Raw genomic sequence first — 26149 nt, 5'->3', positions numbered from 1 at the left:
AAAAATTTAGATATTTTCCCTTTGGGGGAAAAAGTTCCCCTAGGAAAGCAGATCATTCACTTTATAAATGTTTATGTATGTCACTGACTAATAGGTAATGCCTAGTCCAAAACCTTAAGTAGAGAAGCCAAAATGCTCACCACTGACCAACTTGGTAAGCTGGGAAATGAGAGAAGAAAAGGATGACTCTGTGATCACTGCCACAACAGGGGGACCATGGGAGAAAGCCTGAAGAGAGATGTGCTGCATGCAGCATAGCAATGGCAGCTGGCCCCTTGGCTACTGACTCTTCCACTACACTATAGTGACCTTCAAGGCTATGAACCCCTGCATACCACCAAAAGAAATCCAGGGAAAAGTACCAACTTTCAGCTGATCCATGTGGCACACCTTTCCCCAATTTGACAGAAAGTTTTTGCTCAGCATTCTTCTCACCTATCAGAAATAGCTGTTTAAATTTAGAGTATGCCGTCTGGATTTCCTGCAGGGATATGAAGTTGTTTGATAGATCTTCGGTTTTAACAATTTCATAGGGTGGCCTGTGGATGATTTTGTAAATTCTAGGTATGAAAAAGTAACATGAAATTAGAAGAGTTAACATGAATTAAAATAGATTATTTTTCCTAAGCAATTACTATGTGCCCCAATCTGTGCTAAGAGGTCTACAGGAATCCCTCGCCCCACCCTCACCTCTGAGGCAACTGCTGCAGGACTGCTGTCCCCAGTTAACAGTGTGGGAATGGAGATCACAAAGTAGAACAGCCCGGCCTACGGTTATCAAGTTTCTAAATAGATGGAGCCATGATCTGGACCAAGGCAATTTAACTTCAGAGTCCACTTCTTGTTGTTTTTAATTTATTCAGTTTGAATTTTTAAAATTTATTTTGAGAAATTTCAAACATGTAGAAAAGTGAAAAAGAGTCAATGACATATACCATGACCTAGATTTGACAGCTATTAACATTATAGTCAACGGGTAAGGGTTGTGGCTCAATGGTAGAGCACTTATCTAGCATGTACAAGGCCCAGGTTTACTGAAAATACACACACACACACACACACACACACACGCACACAAAGAAACAAAAATGAAACCTAAACATTACAGACACCATGCCACTTCCCCCCTAAATACTTCAGTGTGCATCTCTAAAAATAGCACAGTATACACTCTTTATTTTTTGTTATTTTTATTGCAGTGCTGGGCATTGAATCCAGGGCCTTGCGCATGCTAGGCAAATGCTCTACCATTGAGCTACATCCCCAGCCCTGTGAAATTCTTTTTTTTTTTTTTTTTTTTTTTGTGGTGCTGGGGATTGAACCCAGGGCCTCATGCTTGCAAGGCAAGCACTCTACCAACTGAGCCATCTCCCCAACCCTGAAATTCTTAGTAATTATGTTATACTGACTCCTTTTGAAGTAATTTATAATAACCACTATATGTTGTATTTCTTTAGCACTACCTGTAGATAAACAGAAATGAACACTACTAAGAACTATTACCTGCTTCTTAGGAAACAAAAACAGGATAAAGAATTAAGTACTGACCCATCTGAGAAGCTCTTCTGGATTTGCAAAACACCATCATCCTGTTCTTTGGGCAGTGCTGACATTTTCAAAAGGGTACTTCCATTGTGGCAGGACCAACACCATATCTGCAGGAGGCAGAAGATATTTGCCAGATGAAACATTGACAACCCAACAGGGATGAGATCAGCTTAGCATGCAAGTTCAGGCAGAAAAATTTATATCTTTATGAAATAGCTGAATATGTTCAATTTTATTAAGTCAGGGAGAACTTATTAAGTGAAAAAGAACTAATTTAGTTTTAAAATGAAACTAAAAAATAGGACTAGGTAGTCACATTCAGACTTGCTTATGGTATAACATACACCTTTTGACTTGGCTTTAGTACTGGTAACCTAAATAATGGTGCCAACGGTATTATTATTAGGACAGTAGCCATCACTGGAGTGCAGCTTACGTATCAGGGCATTTTACATGAATTAATTAATTGAATTCTCATAGTCCCTGTGATGGATATGATTTTTTTTTTAATAAAAAAAATTGTATTTACTTAGAAGCATTCAGAATGTCAACAAAACAGCTGCAACTTTTTTTTTTTTTGCAATTACAGAGTGGTATTCAGTTAACAGAACAACAATTATTTCGTATAAGCTGCATCAAAGACAAATGAAGATGAAAAACTACCGTCCCCATATATAACTAATTTGTGCTGTGCACCAACAAGAACCTGCTTTAAATTTCCATGCCAATTTACAACCCCCATACTGTACCAGGCAAGGTTAGTGGCTATTGAAAATACCACCAGGACAGGGCTATCTAAAGACACATTCGGTTGTGTGTTAACTATACAAAAAAAGACACTGTACAGTTTAAAAACAAATCTTACACAGCCTTACATTTCAATTTTTTTCTTTAAAAGGAGTGAGTTGTGTACAGGGGGGTTAAGTGCTTTATAGACAAGAAAAAAAAAACTGCGCTAGAACCAACTTATTCATCATCATCATCTTCTTCTTCATCTTCATCTTCCTCTTCCTCCTCATCCTCTTCATCTTCCTCATCTTCCTCCTCTTCCTTCTTTTTCTTGCTTTTTTCAGCCTTGACAACTCCCTTTTTTGCTGCATCAGGTTTTCCTTTAGCTCGGTAGGCAGCAATATCCTTTTCGTATTTTTCCTTCAGCTTAGCAGCTTTCTTTTCATAAGGCTGCTTATCATCTGCAGCAGTGTTATTCCACATCTCTCCCAGTTTCTTTGCAACATCACCAATGGATAGGCCAGGATGTTCTCCTTTGATTTTGGGGCGATATTCAGAACAGAACAAGAAGAAGGCCGACGGAGGCCTCTTGGGTGCATTGGGATCCTTGAACTTCTTTTTTGTTTCCCCTTTAGGAGGGATATAGGTTTTCATTTCTCTTTCATAACGGGCCTTGTCCGCCTTTGCCATGTCTTCAAATTTTCCTTTCTCTTTAGCAGACATGGTCTTCCACCTCTCTGAGCACTTCTTAGAAAACTCTGAAAAGTTGACTGAAGCATCTGGGTGCTTCTTCTTGTGCTCCTCCCGGCAAGTTTGCACAAAGAATGCATATGATGACATTTTGCCTCTCGGCTTCTTAGGATCTTCTTTGCCCATGTTTAGTTGTTTTTCCTCAGCGAGGCACAGAGTCGCCCAGTGCCCGTCCGGCTCTCACTTGCCCTGGTGCTGTCTCTATGGAGCTCAATGTACTGGATATGATTATTATTCCCATGCACAGCAAGGAACTGAGGCTCAGACAGACCAAAGGATTTCCCCAAGATGTAGGAAAGTAGCTGCAGTATGACTAAAGGCAATGCTCTACTTTGATGGCAAAGTGGGGGCATCTTTCAACATCAGAGAAAAGTTCACAGAAGAAGAATGGAGAGTTGGCTACTCAACACAGTGAATACAAGACTCACACGTGGAAGGCACTGCACTAGGTTGTGAGAGGACAGAAAGATGTCTGTTCTACTTTCAGAGCTCATACACTCAAAATATAATAGAAAGTAGAACATGGCAGAAAAAAAAGGATGGCAAAGAACAATAAAGGGTGAGCACAGAATTAAAATGACCAAAAATGACAGGCTCAAGTCCACCTTTTTTCTGTATACTGTGAAAGCTTTCAATTATTTATTCTGCAGGCATAAAAGAAGATTAGAACTAAACTTGGGGCAAAGTAATCTGCCAGTGAAGCCTAGAAGGGAGAAAAGAGAAGAGCTGTAAGTTCAGCTGTAGCCTCTACCCTGCATACAGGCCTGACTAAGGGCTTAAGAGTGGCTAACATCTGGTCCTTGCTCTGCTGATCAAGTCATCAGCCCTGGTTCAATGGTTAACCCAGTGAAAGAAATGATTTTTGTAATTAGCTGCCTGGGTGGGCACTTTTTTGGCATCCACCTGCATATATAAACCATACACTGGTTATAGCAACAGCCTGGACCAAGAGTTAAAGATTAGCATTGCAATCCAGAAGATACTCTGCACTATACTCATAAAGTCATAAAGAAGAACTTGTTTGGGTTTCTGGGGCAGATGATGGGACTGACACTGTGCATTCAGTATCTAGTGCCATTAGGACATCCAAGTGGAGATACTCAGGAGGCCACTAGCATGAAGGATATGAGAATAGGAGAGGAACACAGGACTGGAGCTCTGGACAACGGAACTAATGGCCAGCTAAAGTACAACAAATGGCAAGCCCACCTGGAGAGCAAGGACACAGGGACACAGGAACTGCCAAAAAGAGCAACAATTCCCCATTTAGGGCCAAGCCATACTTTAACATTCACATGCAGTGGAAGTATTAGAACACTAAGTCAAATTCAAGGGCCATTTGCTGTTCTCTTAGTCCCTTTTCCAATGTCATGCTACACAATGTGCAGAAACCACCACACAGGTCTAGGCCCTCTGTGGGGATATTTTGAATGCTCAGGAGTCATGACCCCTAATTGGTGCAGCTTACTCAGACATAAAAGAGGATACTCTTAACCATGACTAGATGAGGGGATCTAAGAAATTAAACTTTAACTCCTTTCCTGGGGCAAAACCAGTAGGCCCCTGGGTGATATCCAACCACATTTCATTTTCCAGTTGGGACATGTGCAGTAATAATTCCCAGTCAGAATTACCTTATCTCATCTGAGCCATGAAGGGACACCTATTCTTTGTTCTTACCATTCTTTATTTGAAAGAGTAAGTAGAAAGGAGCAAAATTCCTGGTCAGAGAAAGACTTCTCTGGAATTCAACATAAAGTTTTCTGCTATCATTATAAAATGTACAGTTTCTCTTGGGAAAGAGCGACAGAGTTCTTAGTACAAATTACTTAACAACAGGCAAGAATCAGTTTATTGATCACATTTATTTTCTAAAGGGGGAATTACTTGTTACTTGTTTTTTGGGTGCATCTTAAGGTGTCTCTCTATAGAGTCAAAGAGCTTTAGAGGAACATCTATAATCACAGGTTAGAAAGTAGTGCAGTAGGAGGACCAAGATAGTACACTGTTTCCAAAGCCAGGACTACAATTTTAAAAAGGCAGGACATAATTAGTCAAAAACTGCAAAAATGTTATAGAGAAGTGGAGCAGCTGAAACTCAATCTCTTCTGGGAGGGTAGTGTCCAAGTAGGGGGAGTAGAAGTCATGATGCAAGAAGAAATAGGGGCTAGGAGGGTGTGCCTCAGTGGTAGTGTGTGCTTAGCATGTGTGCAGCCCAGGGTTTGATCACCAGCACAACAACAACAACAACATCAACAACAACCAAGGGGAAAAAAAAAAAGGAAATGAGTAGAAAAATACAAGTATAGACTCTTTACATATGTTGGGCAGTATAGGAAAAGAGAACAAGGTAGTGGCTTCACTGTTAAGGGCTTCCCTAGATTAGAAGAGACTTAAAGATGTTTTCAGAAAGGGAAGCGTGGGGTGGGGGCCAGGAGTGCAGAACATGCTTTAGAAATATAATCATGGAAAAGGGAAGGCTGATGGAACCAGGCTCCAGAAAAAATAACTGATATTGCTGGCAGAGCACAGAGAAAAACAATAGAGAGGTCGAGAAGAAGGAAGCTGCGGGGGTCCCAAATTCCACTGAAGTAGAGGAAAGGTCATAGCTGAGAGTATAAGAATGAAGAATGATTTTACAAATGAAATGAACACTCAGGAATGTATGATACAGGAACCATATCAGGGCCTGAGCAGGACAAGGGCCCAGAAGAGGCAAGGATGCCTAACGTTTTCATGAGTCCCATTAAGCAGTCTGCTATTTCGTTTGAATAATCTATAGAAACATTAATTTGCCCAAGGCAAAAATTAAAAAAGATATAAACCCAGGGTTGGAGACCAGTGGAGGGTCAAGGAGGTCAAAGTCTCTAAAATTATAGCTAGAATCTGACTGAACTGACAAATTATGCAGGTCTTCGCTTTAGAGGTAAGTGAAGGCAGAAAGGAACAGACTAGGTGAAGAGCAAGGACAAAAAAGCATGGAGATATGTAAATGTTCTGGAACTAGATCATGGTAATGATTGCACAACATTGTGAATATACTGTCTTATGTGTATCTTAACACAATTAAAAAATACACCCTATGAATGGTACTGTAGGCCCTTCACAGTTTAGGCCCAAACTATCTCTTTAATCTTACTATTCTATGCTCCTACTGCATAATAACTGCTGCTCTTATTTTTATTGGTGGTAACAGTATTGGGGATTGAGTCCACTTTACCACTGAGCTACAACTATAGTTCTTTTTATTTTTTTATTTTGAGACTAGGTCTCACTAAATTGTGGAGGCTGGAACTTGTAATCCCCCTGCCTCAGACTCCTGGGATTACAGATGTATGCATCTCACCCAGTTTAACTGCTACTATTGATGTGTTTACCTATCAGATCATAGAGGAAATGTTATATAATATTATAGATCAGTGGTTCTCAAACTTTTTGTTTTTTTAAACTTTTTTATTCTTAAAAATTATTAAGGACCCAAAGAGTTTGTATTTGTGTGGATTATAGCTACTGATATTTAACACACTAAAAATTAAAACTGAGAGACTTTTAAAATATTAATTCATTTTAAAATAATACTAGACCAATTGCATGTTGACATAAATAACATTTTACGCATAAACAAATAGTAAGAGAAATGGCATTAGCTGAGTGTAGTGGTGCATGCCTGCAATTTCACTACTCAAAAGGCTGAGGCAGGAGAATTGAAGGGGTGTGTAGCTCAATGGTAGAGTGCTTGCCTAGCAAGGGTGAGGCTCTGGTTCCATCCCCAACACCAGTCTACCAAAAAAAAAGAAAAAAAAGAATAGTGGCATTATTTTATATTTTTACAAACCTCTTCCTCTGCTTTAACCTAAGTGTAACTGTGTTAACTGCTCAACAACAACCAAGAACAAAGGAACACAGTATAAATATGAGTAGGCTTAATAGAAATGAGAAGAACAAGGTGAGGATGCTTACGAATGCTCATACTATTGTCATATTTTCTATAAGTCTGCTTAAAAATCTGATGAGACATATGCTAATTAACCAAGAAACAACTAATATAGATCACCTTAAGGCAGAATTTTTCACAAGGGACATTCAGCAATATCTGGATATACTTTGGTTGTCACAACTTGGAGAGTGCTAATAGCAGAAATGACATTAAATAGTCTATTACAATAACCCTGAAACAAATAATTATCTAGCCTAAAATATCAGTAGTGCCTAAATTGAGAAATTCTGCCTTAAACAAAACAAAGAGCAAGAGGTTAAAGTGGTCCCAGCTTGCAATATTGATAATTTTAAAGGAACATTTGGAAGGTTTGGGTTTTCTAGGTTAAGGTACATAATTTCATCAATTCCAAATATAAAACACATTGCTTTTTAATTTGTCTAAGATCATTTTTGGTGATCTTAGTGTTCTAGTCAAATGAAAATCTTACATTTAAAAAAAAAAAAAAGAGAGAGAGAGAGAGAGCCAGGCATGATAATCCACACACGTAATCCCAGACAGTGAGGCTGAAGAGGGAGCTCAGTGGCACACCATCCCTAGGTTCAAAGCCTAGTGGCAGGCAGGCAGGCAGGCAGGCAGGCGGGCAGGCAAGCAGGCAGACAAGCTGGGGTATAGTAAGCACAAGGCCTTGGGTTCCATCCCCAGTACTGAAAAGGGGAGAGAGGGAGTGGGAAAGGGGGAGAGGGGAGAAAGAAAGGGAGAGAGAGAGAGAGACAGACACAGACACACACAGACACACACACACACAGACACACACTGATTGAAAGCTCTCTGTTCCCCTGGATAGATGTGGAAATTCCACCTTGTATATCATCTTTCTGTTGTCCATTCATACAAACTCCTAATGAATTTCAGAATATATAATTAAAGTAGATCTAATGATTGAAAAGTTGGTGCTCTTCACTTAAGTCTTACAAGAACATTTTCTACTTCTCAGCCCCAAGGCCTGGCTGGAACACAGTGTATGTAAATCTACATATGTAGATAATTCTTTTTTTTTGAACAAGGAGTTGAACTCAAGGGTGCCTAACCACTGGGCCACATTCCCAACCCTTTTTATTTTGAGACAGGGTCTCACTAAGTTGCTTAGAACCTAGCTAAATTGCTGAGGCTGGCTTTGAACTTGCAATCCTCCTGCTTCAGCCTCCCCAGCCACTAGGATTACAGGAATGTGCCATTGCACCTGGCAGCTCATCTTTGTTTCTTCCAGTAGAACACATTTTTTTTTCTAGATTTCTCTACGAAAGGCTGATTATTCTTCTAGGACACTAAATTTCAAAGTGTCTAACTGGGAGGTCCCAAAGCCCTTTCAGGTGGTCTGAGAGGTCACAACAATTTTCATAATAATACATATAATTTCTCTTTTCCACTGTGTTGACAACTGCACTAACGAGGCGAATGTCGTGGTAGGTAAAATGTAGAGGTAGCAATGTATTTTATATTTGGAATTGATGAAATTATGTACCTTTCAATCAATCTAAAATGATGCAAATGTAGTGGTGGCTTAGCACCATCAAGGAAAAGTCACACAACTGTCCTGGTTGTCACTGTGTTCTTCGCTGACACCATTAGTAGGAAATAAATCTGATTCTCTTAAGACTGTCCTTAATGAAGGATTAAAAATTATTAATTTTATTCATGTAGACCACCACGTCTTTTAAATATTCTGCATGAAAGAATGAGAAGTAATAAGCACTGAAGTTAAAATATCTGTCTCAAGAAAAAGCTCTCATGTAACTGAATTGAGAAATGAACTCACTCCCTTTTTTGTGGACTTGAAGAATGACTGACATACAAATTATGGGTGTTCAGACTTTGGTATCTGGCAGATATTCATTCTTAAAAAATGAATAAAGTGAGTTCATCACTCCATGGAAAACAACAGACAAATTATTGTCAATGATAAAAAAAATTAAGCTTTCAAGCAAAAATTTGAATTTTGGAAAACTAGTATCTGCTACTTTTGCTGGGCAGATTTCCAATATTTAAGGACTCTTCAGATAAGATGACAGTATTAATGAATAAGATTTTTAAAAATTTACATAATGAAATGTGTCAACAGACAGAAGGTCTGTATGACCTACGAACCCATATTTTCCAAATGGTCAAGGTACACTAGTACAAAATCATACATATTTTAAGATCCATTAAAAATGTAAGATAGGATCCAAGATGGCGGACTAGAGGGTGACTGCATCTCCAGTCGCTCCAGAACCCAGGATTCAAGAAGGGGAAGCATTGAGAGACTCGGACTAAAATAGAACCACGGGGTGAGTCTCCCCCACCTGGTGAAGCTCGGTGAAGCTCGGCCCCTGCGGCAGGACCGGATTCGGGCAGCTTATTAGAGTAGGGCAGGGCAGCTAGAGTCTCTCCCAGGCAGCCCTGAGCACTCCTGCAGTGGGCTCCTCCCACAGGGCCAGATTCTCCAGCTTCTTGGAGCAGGCCCCCCAGTGACAGCCTTTCTGCACAGAACCAGCTCCAAGTCCCTGAGCCAGCGCAGCAAGCTCTGGCCCACCCCGCCCGCAGGTTGCTTCAGAGACCAGGACAGGGCAGCCAGGGTCTTCCCCAAGCAGCCCGACTCCCTCTGGCGGGAAGCGCCTTTCTAGGCTAGATTCTCGGAGCAGACCGCCCAGTGAGAGCCTTTCTAAACAGAGCCAGCCACAAGTCCCCAAGCCAGCGGAGAACTCCAACCCGCAAGCAGCCTCTGGGACCAGGGCAGGGCAGCCAGAGACCTCTCCAGGTCTCTCTCCCTGGAACCAGTAGCGGGCCAGGGGCAGCTTCCTTCGGAAGCACTGCATTCTCAAGTTACCCCAAGACTTCAGGCTACTGAAGGCTGGGAGGTGATACACTGGAAATCTACAGGGACACTATAAGCCAATAGAGGAAATCTGCAATATCACAGAGTCCCACTGACATCTGACCAATATGAGAAAACAAGGGAAGAAAATGTCCCAAACAAACCTAGATACTATATCAATAAAACCCAATGACAGCACAGCAGAACAAATGTCAGAAAGGGAGTTCAGAATGTACATAATTAAAACAATCACGGAAGCAAACGAGGAAATGAAAGAGCAAATGCAGGCATTGAAGGAGGAGATGAAAGAGCAAATGCAGGCATTAAATGATCGCACCAATCAACAGATAAAAGAGCAAATATGGGAAGCAAGAGATCATTTCAATAAAGAGTTAGAGATACTGAAAAAAAACAAAAAACAAACAGAAATGCTTGAAATGAAGGAAACAATAAATCAAGTTAAAAACTCCATAGAAAGCATAACCAATAGGATAGAACCCCTGGAAGACAGAACCTCAAATATTGAAGAAAAAATATTTAATCTTGAAAACAAAGTTGACCAAACAGAAAGATGGTAAGAAATCATGAACAGAATCTACAAGAATTGTGGGATATCATGAAAAGGCCAAATTTAAGAATTATTGGGATTGAGGAAGGCTTAGAGAAACAAACCAAAGGAATGAACAATCTATTCAATGAAATAATATCAGAAAATTTCCCAAATCTGAAGAATGAAATGGAAAACCAAGTACAAGAGGCTTATGGGACTCCAAATAAACAAAATTACAACAGACCCACACCAAGGCACATTATTATGAAAATACCCAACATACAAAATAAAGACAGAATTTTAAAGGCCACGAGAGAAAAGAATCAAATTACATTCAGGGGGAAACCAATAAGAATATCAGCAGATTTTTCAATCCAGACCCTAAAAGCTAGAGGGGCCTGGAACAACATTTACCAAGCCCTGAAAGAAAACAGATGCCAACCAAGAATCTTATACCCAGCAAAACCTACTTTCAGATTTGACGATGAAATAAGATCCTTCCATGATAAACAAAAGCTAAAGGAATTTACAAAAAGAAAGCCGGCATTACAGAACATTCTCAGCAAAATATTCCATGAGGAAGAGATGAAAAACAATGATGCAAATCAGCAAAAGGAGGAACTAGCTAAAGGAATAGCCAAATAAAGGAGAAAGCAAATCATGTCAAAAAACAAAAATGAGTCAAATGACTGGGAGTACAAATCATATCACAATAATAACCCTGAATGTTAATGGCCTGAACTCATCAATCAAAAGACATAGACTGGCAGATTGGATTAAGAAGAAAAATCCAACAATATGCTGCCTGCAAGAGACTCATCTCATAGAAAGAGATACCCATAAACTAAAGGTGAAAGGATAGGAAAAAACATACCATGCACACGGACACAGCAAAAAAGCTGGAGTATCCATCCTCATTTCAGATAATGTGGACTTCAAACCAAAACTAGTCAGAAGGGATAAAGAAGGACATTACATACTGCTTAAGGGAAGCATAAATCAGCAAGACATAACAATCATAACTAGCTATGCCCTGAACATTGGCTCATCCATGTACGTCAAACAAATCCTTCTCAATTCCAGAAATCAAATAGACCACAACACAATAATACTAGGCGATTTTAACACACCTCTCTCACCGCTGGATAGATCGCCCAAACAAAAATTGAATAAAGAAACCATAGATCTCAATAACATAATCAACAATTTAGACTTAACCGACTTATATAGAATATACCATTCAACAAAGAACGAATACACTTTCTTCTCAGCAGCACATGGATCCTTCTCTAAAATAGACCATGTTTTATGCCACAAAGCTACTGTTAGCAAATACAAGAAGATAGAGATACTACCTTGTACTCTATCATATCATAATGGATTGAAATTAGAAATAAATGACAGAATAAAAAACAGAAACTTCTCCAATACTTGGAGATTAAATAATACACTATTATATGATGAATGGATAACAGAAGACATCAGGAGGGACATTTAAAAATTCTTAGAAGTAAACGAGAACAAAGACACATCATATCAAAATCTCTGGGACACTATGAAAGCAGTACTTAGAGGAAGATTTATTTCATGGGGCACATACAACAAAAGAAGTAGAAATCAACAAATAAACGACTTAACACTACAGCTCAAAGCCCTAGAAAAAGAAGAGCAGACCAACACCAAAAGTAGTAGAAGACAGGAAATAGTTAAACTCAGAGCTGAAATCAACCAAATTGAAACAAAAGAAACAATCGGAAAAATTAACAAAATAAATGGTTCTTTGAAAACATAAACAAAATTGATAAACCCTTAGCCACACTAACAAAGAGAAAGAGGGAGAAAACTCAAATTACTAAAATTTGGAATGAACAAGGAAATATCACAACAGACACAAGTGAAATACAAAATATAATTAGAAGTTACTTTGAAAATCTATACTCCAACAAAACAGAAAACCTCAAAGATATCAACAAGTTTCTAGAGACACATGAATTACCTAAAATGAACGAGGAGGACATACACAACTTAAATAAATCAATTTCAGGCAATGAAATAGAAGAGGTCATCAAAAGCCTACCAACAAAGAAAAGACCAGGACCAGATGGGTTCTCAGCCGAGTTCTACAAAACCTTTAAAGAGCTCATTACAATACTTCTCAAAGTATTCCATAAAACAGAAGAGGAGGGAACCCTCCCAAACTCATTCTATGAAGCCAATATCACACTGATACCTAAACCAGACAGAGACACATCGAGGAAAGAAAATTTCAGACCAATATCCTTAATGAACATCGATGCAAAAATTCTCAACAAAATTTTAGCAAATCACATACAAAAATATATAAAAAAGATGGTGCACCATGATCAAGTGGGTTTTATCCCAGGGATGCAAGGTTGGTTCAACATCAGGAAATCAATAAATGTCATTCACCATATCAACAGAATAAAAGTTAAGAATCACATGATTATTTCAATAGATGCAGAAAAAGCATTCGATAAAATACAGCAGCCCTTCATGCTCAAAACACTAGAAAAAATTGGGGTAGTGGGAACATTCCTTAACATTGTAAAGGACATCTACGCTAAGCCCATGGCCAATATCATTCTAAATGGTGAAAAACTGAAAGCATTCCCCTTAAAAACTGGAACAAGGGAGGGATGCCCTCTTTCACCACTTCTATTCAACATCGTTCTTGACACTCTAGCCAGAGCAATTAGACAAACCAAAGAAATTAAAGGGATACAAATTGGAAAAGAAAAACTCAAACTATGCCTGTTCGCTGATGACATGATTATATATTTGAGGAACCTGGAAATTCCACCAGAAAACTCTTAGAACTCATAAGTGAATTCAGTAAAGTAGCAGGTGACAACATCAATGCTCATAAATCCAATGCATTCTTATACATTAGTGATGAATCTTCAGAAAGAGAAATTAGGAAAACTACCCCATTCACAACAGCATCGAAAAAAATAAAATACTTGGGAATCAATCTCACAAGAGGTGAAAGACCTCTACAATGAGAACTACAGAACACTAAAGAAAGAAATTAAAGAAAACCTTAGAAGATGGAAAGATCTCTCATGTTCTTGGATAGGAAGAATTAATATTGTCAAAATGGCCATACTACCTAAAGTGCTATACAGATTCAATGCAATTCCAATTAAAATCCCAATGACGTACCTTACAGAAATAGAGCAAGCAATTATGAAATTCATCTGGAAGAATAAGAAACCCAGAATAGCTAAAGCAATCCTCAGTAGAAAGAGCAAAGCAGGGGGTATCGCAAAACCAGATCTTCAACTCTATTACAAAGCAATAGTAACAAAAATGGCATGGTATTGGTACCAAAATAGACAGGTAGATCAATGGTACAGAATAGTGGACATGGACACAAACCCAAATAAATACAATTTTCTCATATTAGACAAAGGGGCCAAAAATATGCAATGGAGAAAAGATAGCCTCTTCAACAAATGGTGCTGGGAAAACTGGAAATCCATATACAACAGAATGAAATTAAACCCCTATTTCTCACCCTGCACAAAACTCAACTCAAAATGGATCAAGGACCTCGGAATCAGACCAGAGACCCTGCATCTTATAGAAGAAAAAGTAGGTCCAAATCTTCAACATGTCGGCTTAGGATCAGACTTCCTTAACAGAACTCCCACAGCCCAAGAAATAAAAGCAAGAATCAATAACTGGGATAGATTCAAACTAAAAAGCTTTCTCTCAGCAAAGGAAACTATCAGTAACGTGAAGAGAGAGCCTACAGAGTGGGAGAATATCTTTGCCACTCATTCTTCAGATAGAGCGCTAATTTCCAGAATCTATAAAGAACTCAGGACTCGGAGCAACCACTGGCGCTCCGGCGGCTGCCCAGGGGAGGAGTGGCAAGGAGAGCTATGTGGACTCAGGACACCAGGGCCTGACCTGAGGAGGAGGAGGAGGAGCGTGGCCACTTGGATTCGGAGTGACTGCACCAGAGGTACAGGCGGTTGCCAGAGGAGAAGCCGCGCGGCGAGCTGTTTGGACTCAGAACGATGCTTCTGAACCCCGGGGCCTGCCCTGAGGACGAGGAGGAGGAAGAGGAGCGCGGCCGCTTGGATTCGGGTGAATACACCAGAGCTACAGGCGGTTGCCAGAGAAGGGGCTGCGTGGCGAGCTGTTTGGACTCTGACCACTTCTGAACCCCGGGGCCTGCCCGGAGGAGTAGGAGGAGGAAGAGGAGGAGCGCAGCGGGTCGTTTGGACTCGCAGTGACTGCATTAGCGCTCCAGGCGGCTGCTCAGAGGAGAAGGCGAGTGGTGAGTTGTTTGGTCTTAAAGTGACAGCTCCTGAACACAGGGGGGCTGCCTGGAGGAGAAGCGTGGTGGGACGCTTGGTCTTGAGTGGCCGCACCAGAGCTCCGGGCGGTTGCCCAGAGGACCCGTGCAGCGGGTCACGTGGATTCAGAGCCACTCAGAGGGACTGCTCCTGAACATCCGGGGGGTTATCTGGAGAAGGAGGAGGAACGGGGAGGGTCACTTCGACTTGGAGTGATTGATTGCCCCGGGCTACGGGTGGTTGGTGGGAGGAGGAGGCACGAAGTGAGTTTCTTGGACTCCTAGTGACCGCACCGGAATACTGGGCGGCTGTCTGGAGGAAGAGGCCTGTGGCGGGTCTCTGGGACTCAGAGCGATTGTTCGGGGCCACAGGTGGCTGCTCAGAGGAGGGGCCACACAGCCAGGCGATTAGGTGCAGAGCAGGGTCCCAGGATGTAGGAGACTTCTGGGTGGAAGAGCCGCACAGAGACAGGCTTAGGGCGGAGCGAAGGTTCCAGGCCTGTGGGCAAATTCTCTGAGGAGGGGCAGCCTAAGGAGATTCATCTGCGAAGGGTGAGGCTCCCAGGCCCAGGAGGTAGGGCCGGGCCCCTGGGAACTTTGCAGGGGAAGGGAGCCCAACCCAGGCGGTAGCTGTAAATTGAGGGGAACCTCTAGGAGGGAACTGACCAGCGAGACCTCCCCACCGGGTGAGTCTTCCCTGCTGGGTGAGGTTTCCCCACAAGGACGGTAAAACCAGAGACTCAGGCCCAAACAGGCCTTCCCTCAGCCCGCAGCCTAGGTCCCCTTTGGATGACCATTGGTTAACAAGTGGAGGCACCTCTGGCCCACTAGCAGGGATTATACCCCACCTGAAGGCCACCACTCCTAGAGAGGCAGCTTCCTTGTGGAGCACCGCATTATCAACTTCCTCCATGACTTCAGCCTACTGAAGGCTAAGGGGGGATATATATAGAAATCTTCAGGGACATAGTAAGTCAATAGAGGAAATCTGCAATATCTCAGCGGTCCACTGATACCTGAACAATATGAGAAAACAAGGAAAGAAAATGCTGCAAACAAATCTAGATGTTACATCAATAAAACCCAATGACAGCATGGCAGAAGAAATGACAGAAAAGGAGTTCAGAATGTACATAATTAAAATGATCAGAGAAGCAAACGAGGAGATGAAAGAGCAAATGCAAGCATTGATTGATCGCACCAATCGACAGTTAAAAGAGCAAATACAGGAAGCAAAAGATCATTTCAATAAAGAGTTAGAGATATTGAAAAGAAACCAAACAGAAATCCTTGACATGAAGGAAACAATAAACCAAATTAAGAACTCCATAGAAAGCATATCCAATAGGATAGAACACCTGGAAGACAGAACCTCAGACATTGAAGACAAAATATTTAACCTTGAAAACAAAGTTGAACAAACAGAGAAGATGGTAAGAAATCATGAACAGAATCTACAAGAACTATGGGATATCATGAAAAGGCCAAATTTAAGAATTATTGGGATTGAGGAAGGCCTAGAGAAACAAGCCAAAGGAATGAACAATTTATTCAATGAAATAATATCAGAAAATTTCCCAAATCTGAAGAATGAAATGGAAAATCAAGTTCAAGAGGCTTATAGGACTCCAAATACACAAAATTACAACAGACCCACACCAAGGCACATTATAATGAAAATACCGAACATACAAAATAAAGACAGAATTTTAAAGGCTGTGAGAGAAAAGAACCAAATTATATTCAGGGGGAAACCAATACGCATATCAGCAGATTTTTCAATCCAGACCCTAAAAGCTAGAAGGGCCTGGAACAACATTTTTCAAGCCCTGAAAGAAAATGGATGCCAACCAAGAATCTTATACCCAGCAAAACTTACCTTCAAATTTGACGATGAAATAAAATCCTTCCATGATAAACAAAAGCTAAAAGAATTTACAAAAAGAAAGCCAGCATTACAGAACATTCTCAACAAAATATTCCATGAGGAAGAGATGAAAAACAAAGAAGCAAATCAGCAAAGGGAGGAATTATCCTAAAGGAATTGTCAAATAAAGGAGGAAACAAGTTGTGTCAACAAATAAATAAACAAAATTTTAAAAATGAACCAAATGACCGGGAAACCAAATCATTTCTCTATAATAACCCTGAATGTTAATGGCCTGAATTCATCAATCAAAAGACATAGACTGGCAGACTGGATTAAAAAGAAAGATCCAACAATATGTTGCCTGCAAGAGACTCACCTCATAGAAAAAGATACCCATAGACTAAAGGTGAAAGGATGGGGAAAAACATACCATGCACATGGACTCAGCAAAAAAGCTGGAGTATCCATCCTCATTTCAGATAATGTGGACTTCAAGCCAAAGTTAGTTAGAAGGGATAAAGAAGGTCATTTCATACTGCTTAAGGGAAGCATAAATCAGCAAGATATAACAATCATAAACATCTATGCCCCAAACAGTGGCTCATCCATGTATGTCAAACAAATCCTTCTCAATTTCAGAAACCAAATAGACCATAACACAATAATACTAGGTGATTTTAACACGCCTCTCTCACCACTGGACAGATCTTCCAGACAAAAATTGAACAAAGAAACCATAGATCTCAATAACACAATCAATAATTTAGACTTAACGGACATTTATAGAATATACCATCCAACCAAGAGCGAATACACTTTCTTCTCAGCAGCACATGGATCCTTCTCTAAAATAGACCATATATTATGCCACAAAGCTAATGTTAGCAAATACAAGAAGATAGAGACACTAGCATGTATTCTATCAGATCATAATGGATTGAAGTTAGAAATAAACGAAAGAGTAAAACACAGAAACTATTCCAACATCTGGAGATTAAACAATATGCTATTATATGATGAATGGATAACAGAAGATATTAGGAAGGAAATTTAAAAATTCTTAGAGGTAAATGAGAACAAAGAAACATCATATCAAAATCTCTGGGACACTATGAAAGCAGTACTTAGAGGGAAATTTATTTCATGGAGCGCATTTAATAAAAGAAGTAAAAGTCAACAAATAAACGACCTAACACTACAGCTCAAAGCCCTAGAAAAAGAACAGAACAGCACCAAAAGTAGTAGAAGACAGGAAATAGTTAAACTCAGAGCTGAAATCAATGAAACTGAAACAAAAGAAACAATACAAAAAATTGACAAAATAAATAGTTGGTTCTTCGAAAAAATAAACAAAATTGATAAACCTTTAGCCACACTAACAAAGAGAAGACGAGAGAAAACCCAAATCACTAAAATTCGGAATGAACAAGGAAATATCACAACAGACAGGATTGAAATACAAAACATAATTAGAAGCTATTTTGAAAATCTATACTCCAACAAAATAGAAAATTTTGAAGGCATCAACAGGTTTCTAGAGACATATGAATTGCCTAAACTGAATGAGGAGGACATAAACAATTTAAATAGACCAATTTCAAGTACTGAATAGAAGAAGTCATCAAAAGCCTACCAATAAAGAAAAGTCCGGGACCAGATGGGTTCTCAGCCGAGTTCTACAAAACCTTTAAAGAAGAGCTCATTCCAATACTTCTCAAAGTATTCCATAAAATAGAAGAGGAGGGAACCCTCCCAAACTCATTCTATGAAGCCAATATCACCCTGATACCTAAACCAGACAGAGACTCATCAAGGAAAGAAAATTTCAGACCAATATCCTTAATGAACATCGACGCAAAAATTCTCAACAAAATTTTAGCAAATCGCATACAAAAACATATTAAAAAGATAGTGCACCATGATCAAGTGGGTTTCATCCCAGGGATGCAAGGTTGGTTCAACATCAGGAAATCAATAAACGTAATTCACCACATTAATAGACTTAAAGTCAAGAATCACATGATTATTTCAATAGATGTAGAAAAAGCATTTGATAAAATACGGCACCCCTTCATGCTCAAAACACTAGAAAAAATAGGGATAGTGGGAACATTCCTTAACATTGTAAAGGCCATTTATGCTAAGCCCATGGCTAATATCATTCTAAATGGTGAAAAACTGAAAGCATTCCCTCTAAAAACGGGAACAAGGCAGGGATGCCCTCTTTCACCACTTCTATTCAACATCGTTCTTGAGACTCTGGCCAGAGCAATTAGACAAACCAAAGAGATTAAAGGGATACGAATTGGAAAAGAAGAACTCAAACTATCCCTGTTTGCTGATGACATGATTATATATTTAGAGGAACCTGGAAATTCCACCAGAAAACTCTTAGAACTCATAAGTGAATTCAGTAAAGTAGCAGGTTACAAGATCAATGCTCATAAATCCAACGCATTTTTATACATAAGTGATGAATCTTCAGAAAGAGAAATTAGGAAAACTACCCCATTCCCAATTGCCTCGAAAAAAATAAAATACTTGGGAATCAATCTCACAAAAGAGGTGAAAGACCTCTACAATGAGAACTATACAACACTAAAGAAAGAAATTAAAGAACACCTTAGAAGATGGAAAGATCTTCCATGTTCTTGGATAGGAAGAATTAATATTGTCAAAATGGCCATACTACCTAAAGTGCTACACAAATTCAATGCAATTCCAATTAAAATCCCAATGACGTACCTTACAGAAATAGAGCAAGCAATTATGAAATTCATCTGGAAGAATAAGAAACCCAGAATAGCTAAAGCAATCCTTAGCAGGAAGAGTGAAACAGGGGGTATTGCAATACCAGATTTTCAACTCTACTACAAAGCAATAGTAACAAAAACGGCATGGTATTGGTACCAAAATAGAAAGGTAGATCAATGGTACAGAATAGAGGACACGGACACAAACCCAAATAAATACAATTTTCTCATACTAGACAAAGGGGCCAAAAATATGCAATGGAGAAAAGATAGTCTCTTCAACAAATGGTGCTGGGAGAATTGGAAATCCATATGCAACAGAATGAAACTAAACCCATATCTCTCACCATGCACGAAACTAAACTCAAAATGGATTAAGGACCTCGGAATCAGACCAGAGACCCTGCAGATTATAGAAGAAAAAGTAGGTCCAAATCTTCACCTTGTTGGTCTAGGACCAGACTTCCTTAACAGGACTCCCATAGCACAAGAAATAAAAGCTAGAATCAACCACTGGGATAGATTCAAACTAAAAAGCTTTCTCTCAGCAAAGGAAACTATCAGCAATGCGAAGAAAGAGCCTCCAGAGTGGGAGAATATCTTTGCCAATCATACTTCAGATAGAGCACTAATCTCCAGAATCTATAAAGAACTCAAAAAACTCTACTCCAAGAATTCAAATAATCCAGTCGACAAATGGGCTAAGGAAATGAATAGACACTTCACAGAAGAAGATCTACAAGCAATCAACAAACATATGGAAAAATGTTCAACATCTCTAGTAATAAGAGAAATGCAAATCAAAACCACCCTAAGATTCCATCTCACCCCAATTAGAATGGCGATTATCAAGAATACGAGCAACAACAGGTGTTGGCGAGGATGTGGGGAGAAAGGTACACTCATACATTGCTGGTGGGGCTGCAAATTAGTGCAGCCACTCTGGAAAGCAGTGTGGAGATTCCTTAGAAAACTTGGAATGGACCCTCCATTTGACCCAGCTATCCCACTCCTTGGCCTATACCCAAAGGATATCAGCATACTACAGAGACACAGCCACATCAATGTTCATAGCTGCTCAATTCACAATAGCCAGACTGTGGAACCAACCTAGATGCCCTTCAATTGATGAGTGGATAAAGAAACTGTGGTGTATATATACAATGGAATATTACTCAGCCATAAAGAATGATAAAATTATGGCATTTGCAGGCAAATGGATGAAATTGGAGAATATCATGCTAAGTGAGATAAGCCAATCTCAAAAAGCCAAAGGACGAATGATATCACTAATAAGTGGAGGATGACACATAATGGGGGGGAGGGAAGGGTTAGTGTTAGGGTTAGAGTTAGGGTTAGGGAGGGGGGCAAGTATGGAGGAAGGAAGTACTGTATAGAGGGTAAAGAGGGGTGGGAGGGGTGGGGGGAAGGGAAAAAATAAGAATGAATCAAACAACATTATGTAAATTTATGATTACAGAAATGGTATGCCTTTACGCCATGTACAAACAGAGAAACAACATGTATCCCATTTGTTTACAATAAAAAAAAAAAAAAAAAAAAAAAACTCAAAAAACTCTACACCAAGAATACAAATAATCCAATCAACAAATGGGCTAAGGAAATGAACAGACACTTCACAGAAGAAGATGTACAAGCAATCAACAGATTTATGAAAAAATGTTCAACATCTCTAGTAATAAGAGAAATGCAAATCAAAACTACCCTAAGATTTCATCTCACCCCAATCAGAATGGCGATTATCAAGAACACAAGCAACAATAGGTGTTGGTGAGGATGTGGGGAAAAAGGTACACTCATACATTGCTGGTGGGGTTGCAAATTAGTGCAGCCACTCTGGAAAGCAGTATGGAGATTCCTCAGAAAGCTTGGAATGGAACCACCATTTGACCCAGCTATCCCACTCCTTGGCCTATACCCAAAGGACTTAAAATCAGCATACTACAGAGATACAGCCACATCAGTGTTCATAGCTGCTCAATTCACCATAGCCAGATTGTGGAACCAACCTAGATGCCCTTCAGTTGATGAATGGATAAAGAAACTGTGGCATATATATACAATGGAATATTACTCTGCCATGAAGAATGATAAAATCATGGCATTTGCAGGCAAATGGGTGAAATTGGAGGATATCATACTAAGTGAGATAAGCCAATCTCAAAAAACTAAAGGACGAATGATCTCGCTGATAAGCGGATGAGGACATATAATGGGAGGTAGGAGGGGTTAGCGTTAGGGTTAGGTTTAGGGTTAGGGATAAGGAGGGTGATAAGAATGGAAGAAGGAAGGACTGTATAGAGGGAAAAGAGGGGTGGGAGGGATGGGGGGAAGGGAAAAAAATAACAATGAATGAAGCAACATTGCCCTATGTAAATTTATGATTTTTAATAAAAAAAAATGTAAGAGAGACCAAGGGTTTTAATTTAACAGAGAATGGAAAGTTCATTATGCTTTCAGACACTTATTGTAGGTAACCTTTATGAAACTGTCATTTGCCAACTTTTTAGTGTACAGGCAGAGAACAATATTCTCAATTAGGCTGTTAAACATTCTCTAAAAAGGCTATTAAATAGGGGCTGGAGTTCTGGCTCAGTGGTAGAATGCTTGCCTGGCATGTGTAAGGCCCTGAGTTTGATACTCAGCACCACATATAAATAAATAAAATGAAAAATCCTTTGACAGATAAAAAATATATATTTTTTAAAAAGGCTATTAAATATTGCTTCCTTTCCCAAATACACATCTGTGTGAAGTTGCATTTTCTTCATTTACTTCAACCAAACCCCATTACCACACAGACTGAAAGAATCAGATATTAGAATCTGTCTTCTATTTTCAAGAATGTAAAATAATGTTATCCGAATTTACTGTTTTGGATAGTTATTTTTCATAGAAACATGTTATTTATGCTAATATGTGATGTTACTTAACTTTTTCTTTTATTGTGGTACTGGGGATTGAACCCAGAGACTCATAAATGTTAGGTAAGCACTCTGCCACTGAGCTATACATCCCTAGATCTGATTTTATTTTTGTGGTAACAAGGATTGAACCCAGGGCACTCTACATTGAACTACATCCCCAATCCTTTTTATTTTATTTTGATACAGGGTCTCACTAAGTTGCCCAGGCTAGCCTGGAACTTGTGGTCCTTATGCCTCAGCCTCCTGAGTAGTACAGATTACAGGCCATGTGCCACCATGCCTGGCTGTTACTTAAACAAAACAAAACAACAACAACAACAAAAAAAAAGAGCTGGGAATGTAGCTCAGTTGGTAAACTGCTTGCCTTACATGCACAACGACCTGGGTTCAATCCCCAGTACCACAGAAAAACAACAACGAATCAGTCTGAATTTTCTATATGGCAAATATCAACAGTAACAACCCATATAAACAAAAACTCTTGGAGAGAGCTTTGATAATTTCTAAGAGTATAAAGAGTTCTGAGACCAGAAAGTTTGGGAAGTGCTGCCCAAATTGCCCAAAGGTTGCAAATCAGTGGGATATGATCCAACTCTGGCCCAAACACATTTTTTAAACTTTTGAATTAGTTGCATATATTTAGAGACGAGAAAAATGCACACAGAAATTGTATCTTCTGGCTACCCCTAAAAAGTCAAGACATCTGGCAACACCCAGCTCATATTCCCACATGGCACAAACTAGCTGGTGCTGAAGAGCTGTACCCTTGGACCAAGCAGAGGGTCTCTGGTTCACTGCAAGGGGCTTGTTCATTACCTACCTGGCCTCCATGGGTTTTTGAACATGTAATTTTGCTTTGCCATCTTGCTTCCCACCCACAAATGATCCTTTTGGTGAACCAGCCATGTACACAGCATACCATTTATTTATAATTCTCATTCCTTACTAAATTCCCTGCAGGCTTGGCAACTCCCAGCCACCAATTAGAAATGGGGATGACTGCCAGCGTCTTGCCTTCTTTGATTAGTGACACGTTAAATATGGCTCCCATCCCATTCTGTTCAGTAAAAACTAAGGGGCACTTCACGCTGTCTCTGGAAGAAGACACCATCATGCCCACACCAAGATTAATTGTGCCAGCCAAAAAGAATCTGAAATTCTACTACCCTTAGTCAGCTCAGGTTCAAAATGTTAAACCAGGTTTGCTTTCAATAGCAGACAGATCTGTAATCTTCTTAAAGCTTTTCAATGTCTTTGCTAAAAACTCAAGTGCATTTATGAAAACTTCAGAATTCTTGTCCCACAGAGGGCCTCATGTTTAAGCAATTCCTCTAGGGAATCCTTATGGTATTTTTGGATCTTGGACTGAGAACAAACTCCTGAGTCCCAAGGCGAAGAGCTTTAAGGAGTATCATTTTGCTAGGATGGGCCAATGAGCAACCCGTGTCTCTTCGGGTTTCCAGATACACTTACTGGTATGCCATGACCCTGAAAGCGTTGCACATCCTCTTCAGGAAGAGGGATGGGGACAACAAAGTATGCTGGCAACCTAGAAGAAAGGAATGTCATCAGATTTTAGTACTACATATGATTTACAAAATAAGAAAGCTCGACTTCAATAAATTTAAGAAAGCTAAGCAGAGTGTTATAAAAATGACCAGATTTCTCTGTTAAGAATCAGTTCAGATGAACTGCCATTCTGTTTGGTGTAAAGTACTGTGGCCAAATCAGTCAGGAATCTGTGAGTTCTAATCCTAGCTCTGAGTCCAATTCTGCATAATTTTAGGAAAGTAATACACCTCTCTAGATCTATTTCCTTTTCCATAAAATGAAGCGACTGGAATATGTGATATCTAAACTTAAAAGAATTTCAAAAAAAATATGCAGTGAGACTCCTTATCATGAAGTAACAATATAAGCACCTTTGTGGCTTTCAGTTAAATATGAAAACCAGAAATGGTGATGACTGTTGCCCACTTATCAAGTGCTCTAATAACAAACATCTGAGTAATAGACACTGCTCTAATATATGTGTGTGTGTGTGTGTGTACACGCACATGTACACACACACACGCTTTTACTTTAATTTTTTTTAGTTGTAGATGGACACAATGCTTTTATTTTAATTTTTTATTCTTATGTGGTGCTGGGGATGGAACCCAGTGCCTCACACATGTTAGGCAAGTGCTCTACCACTGAGCTACAACCCCAGTCCCCACATCCCATATACATACATACATACACACAGTGGTACTGGGAATTGAACCCAGGAGCGATTTACCATTAAGACACATCCCCAGTCCTTTTTATTTTAAATTTTGAGACAAGGTCTCACTTTGCTACTTAGGGTCTTGCTAAATTGCCAAAGCTAGCCTTGAACTTGTAATCCTCTGCCTCAATCACCCAACTCACTGGGATTATAAGCATTTGTCACTGTGTCGAGTTCCCAGGGCCTTGCACACATACCGAGCAAGCATGTTACCACTGAGCTACTTCCCTGGAACATTCTCTGTCCCTCACTTTTTTGAGACAGGATCTTGCCGAGTTGCTCAGGCTGGCCTCAAACTTGCAATCCTTGCTGCCTCAGTCTCCTGAGTAGCTGGGGCTACAGGTGTAAGCCACCACACCCAGTCCCCCAGGTGGTTTTGATGTACATTAAGCTCTGATAAGCACTGACTGAATGGTAACTTACACATAGGCTGTTCTCACCCTTCTCAGGACAGTCAACCTGTGGAGTTCTCAGCTCCTCTCTCAGTGGCTCATACTATAAAGTTAGAGTGGGGCCTCTTTCTACAAATTTGCATTTTTTAGATATTACTGTGTTCAAATAATGAGATTAGATATTTTATAATGTTAGTTCACCAGTTAATTTTCTTATAAAAAGACTTACCAAAAAAAAAAAAAAAAAAAGGTTGGAAACAAGGGTATTAGCCAATATAGCCTCCATTTCTCAAGAGAGATGAAGACGACTGTACCCAGTGAGGAATATGAAGGATGTCCTCCACTGTCCCAATGAACTCAGGTGAATTCCACAGAGTCTGCTGTGAGACTGCCAATGGATACAAGCAATTAATCCTCCCTTCTTGGAAAACAATCATTTTATGTCCCTCCTATCCCATACTGGGGATACTCAGGGTCTTGTGCATGCAAGGCAAGTGCTCTACCTTTGAGTTATACTCCCAGATGAAAACAGTCATTTTAGTTACTTGGATGAGTTTAGAATACAAACAGCCTTTCTAAACATAGGACAATTTTAGTCATGGGAAACTGAAGGGTCCACTTTGGCTCAACCTTAGTTAGGGTGAGGGAAGCCCCAGAGCAGTGATATATATTTATATATATTCCTGTTCTACCATCAATTCACAGGTCTTCTGTTGCACATACCGCACAGGGCTATACAACTCATATCTCCATAGAGAGGTGGGAATGAAAGGTTTTACTTAGGAAGAAGACTGAAAAAAGAAAAGGAACTGGCATTATACCCCAGCTCTGACCTTGGGGAAGGTGAAATGGACACTCAAGTTTCTTATTCTTTTTTTGTGTGTGTATGGTGCTGGGGATCAAACCCAAGGTTTCATGCATGCAAAGCAAGCACTCTACCACTGAGCCATTTCACCATGCTCTCAGTTTCTCTTTCTTATTCAAACTGACTAGAATCCATTCCCCTAATGAGATTTACATTAATTTATTGTTTCTTCTATTTATTGAGCACCTCTAAGAAGCCAGACACTGCACTTTGTACTGGTATAATGATAAGAGTGTATCCTTCATTTCACAGAGCTACAGGTTGTAGAAATAAACATTAACCAAGTGATGATGCATATAAAAATCAATTTGCAGTTGCAGGAAGTGCTATGTGGGAGGTGTAATGAAAGTTCTC

The 26149-nt window shown here is 39.7% G+C and overlaps 2 protein-coding genes across 3 annotated transcripts in view; both read right to left on the bottom strand.

The window, feature by feature from the left end:
- MTMR12 (myotubularin related protein 12) overlaps positions 1 to 26149 on the bottom strand; it is an 86599-nt gene that overhangs the window by 18754 nt on the left and 41696 nt on the right. For both annotated transcript variants that reach the window (XM_079144486.1, XM_079144487.1), the window contains 3 exons: positions 23743 to 23818; positions 1549 to 1655; positions 436 to 560 (listed from right to left, as the gene is read on the bottom strand). In XM_079144486.1, coding sequence (XP_079000612.1) covers positions 436 to 560; positions 1549 to 1655; positions 23743 to 23818 — 308 coding nt within the window. The remainder of the gene's footprint in view (positions 1 to 435; positions 561 to 1548; positions 1656 to 23742; positions 23819 to 26149) is intronic.
- Positions 2500 to 3196, bottom strand: LOC306663886 (high mobility group protein B1-like). Its single transcript, XM_079144503.1, has one exon. It carries the CDS (start codon positions 3151 to 3153, stop codon positions 2515 to 2517), a length of 639 nt encoding a protein of 212 aa, XP_079000629.1. The 5' UTR covers positions 3154 to 3196; the 3' UTR covers positions 2500 to 2514.

The sequence above is a fragment of the Sciurus vulgaris genome (genome assembly GCF_902686455.1).
Source record: "Sciurus vulgaris genome assembly, chromosome: 6".
NCBI classification, from domain to species: Eukaryota; Metazoa; Chordata; class Mammalia; order Rodentia; family Sciuridae; genus Sciurus; species Sciurus vulgaris.
The sequence above is the reverse complement of the archived record's forward strand: the minus strand, read 5'-3'. Positions and strand labels throughout refer to the sequence as shown.

What these genes read in the sequence shown, in the direction of transcription:
- LOC306663886 (XM_079144503.1), bottom strand. Translation starts at nt 3,153, where the DNA reads ATGGGCAAAGAAGATCCTAAGAAGCCGAGAGGCAAAATGTCATCATAT.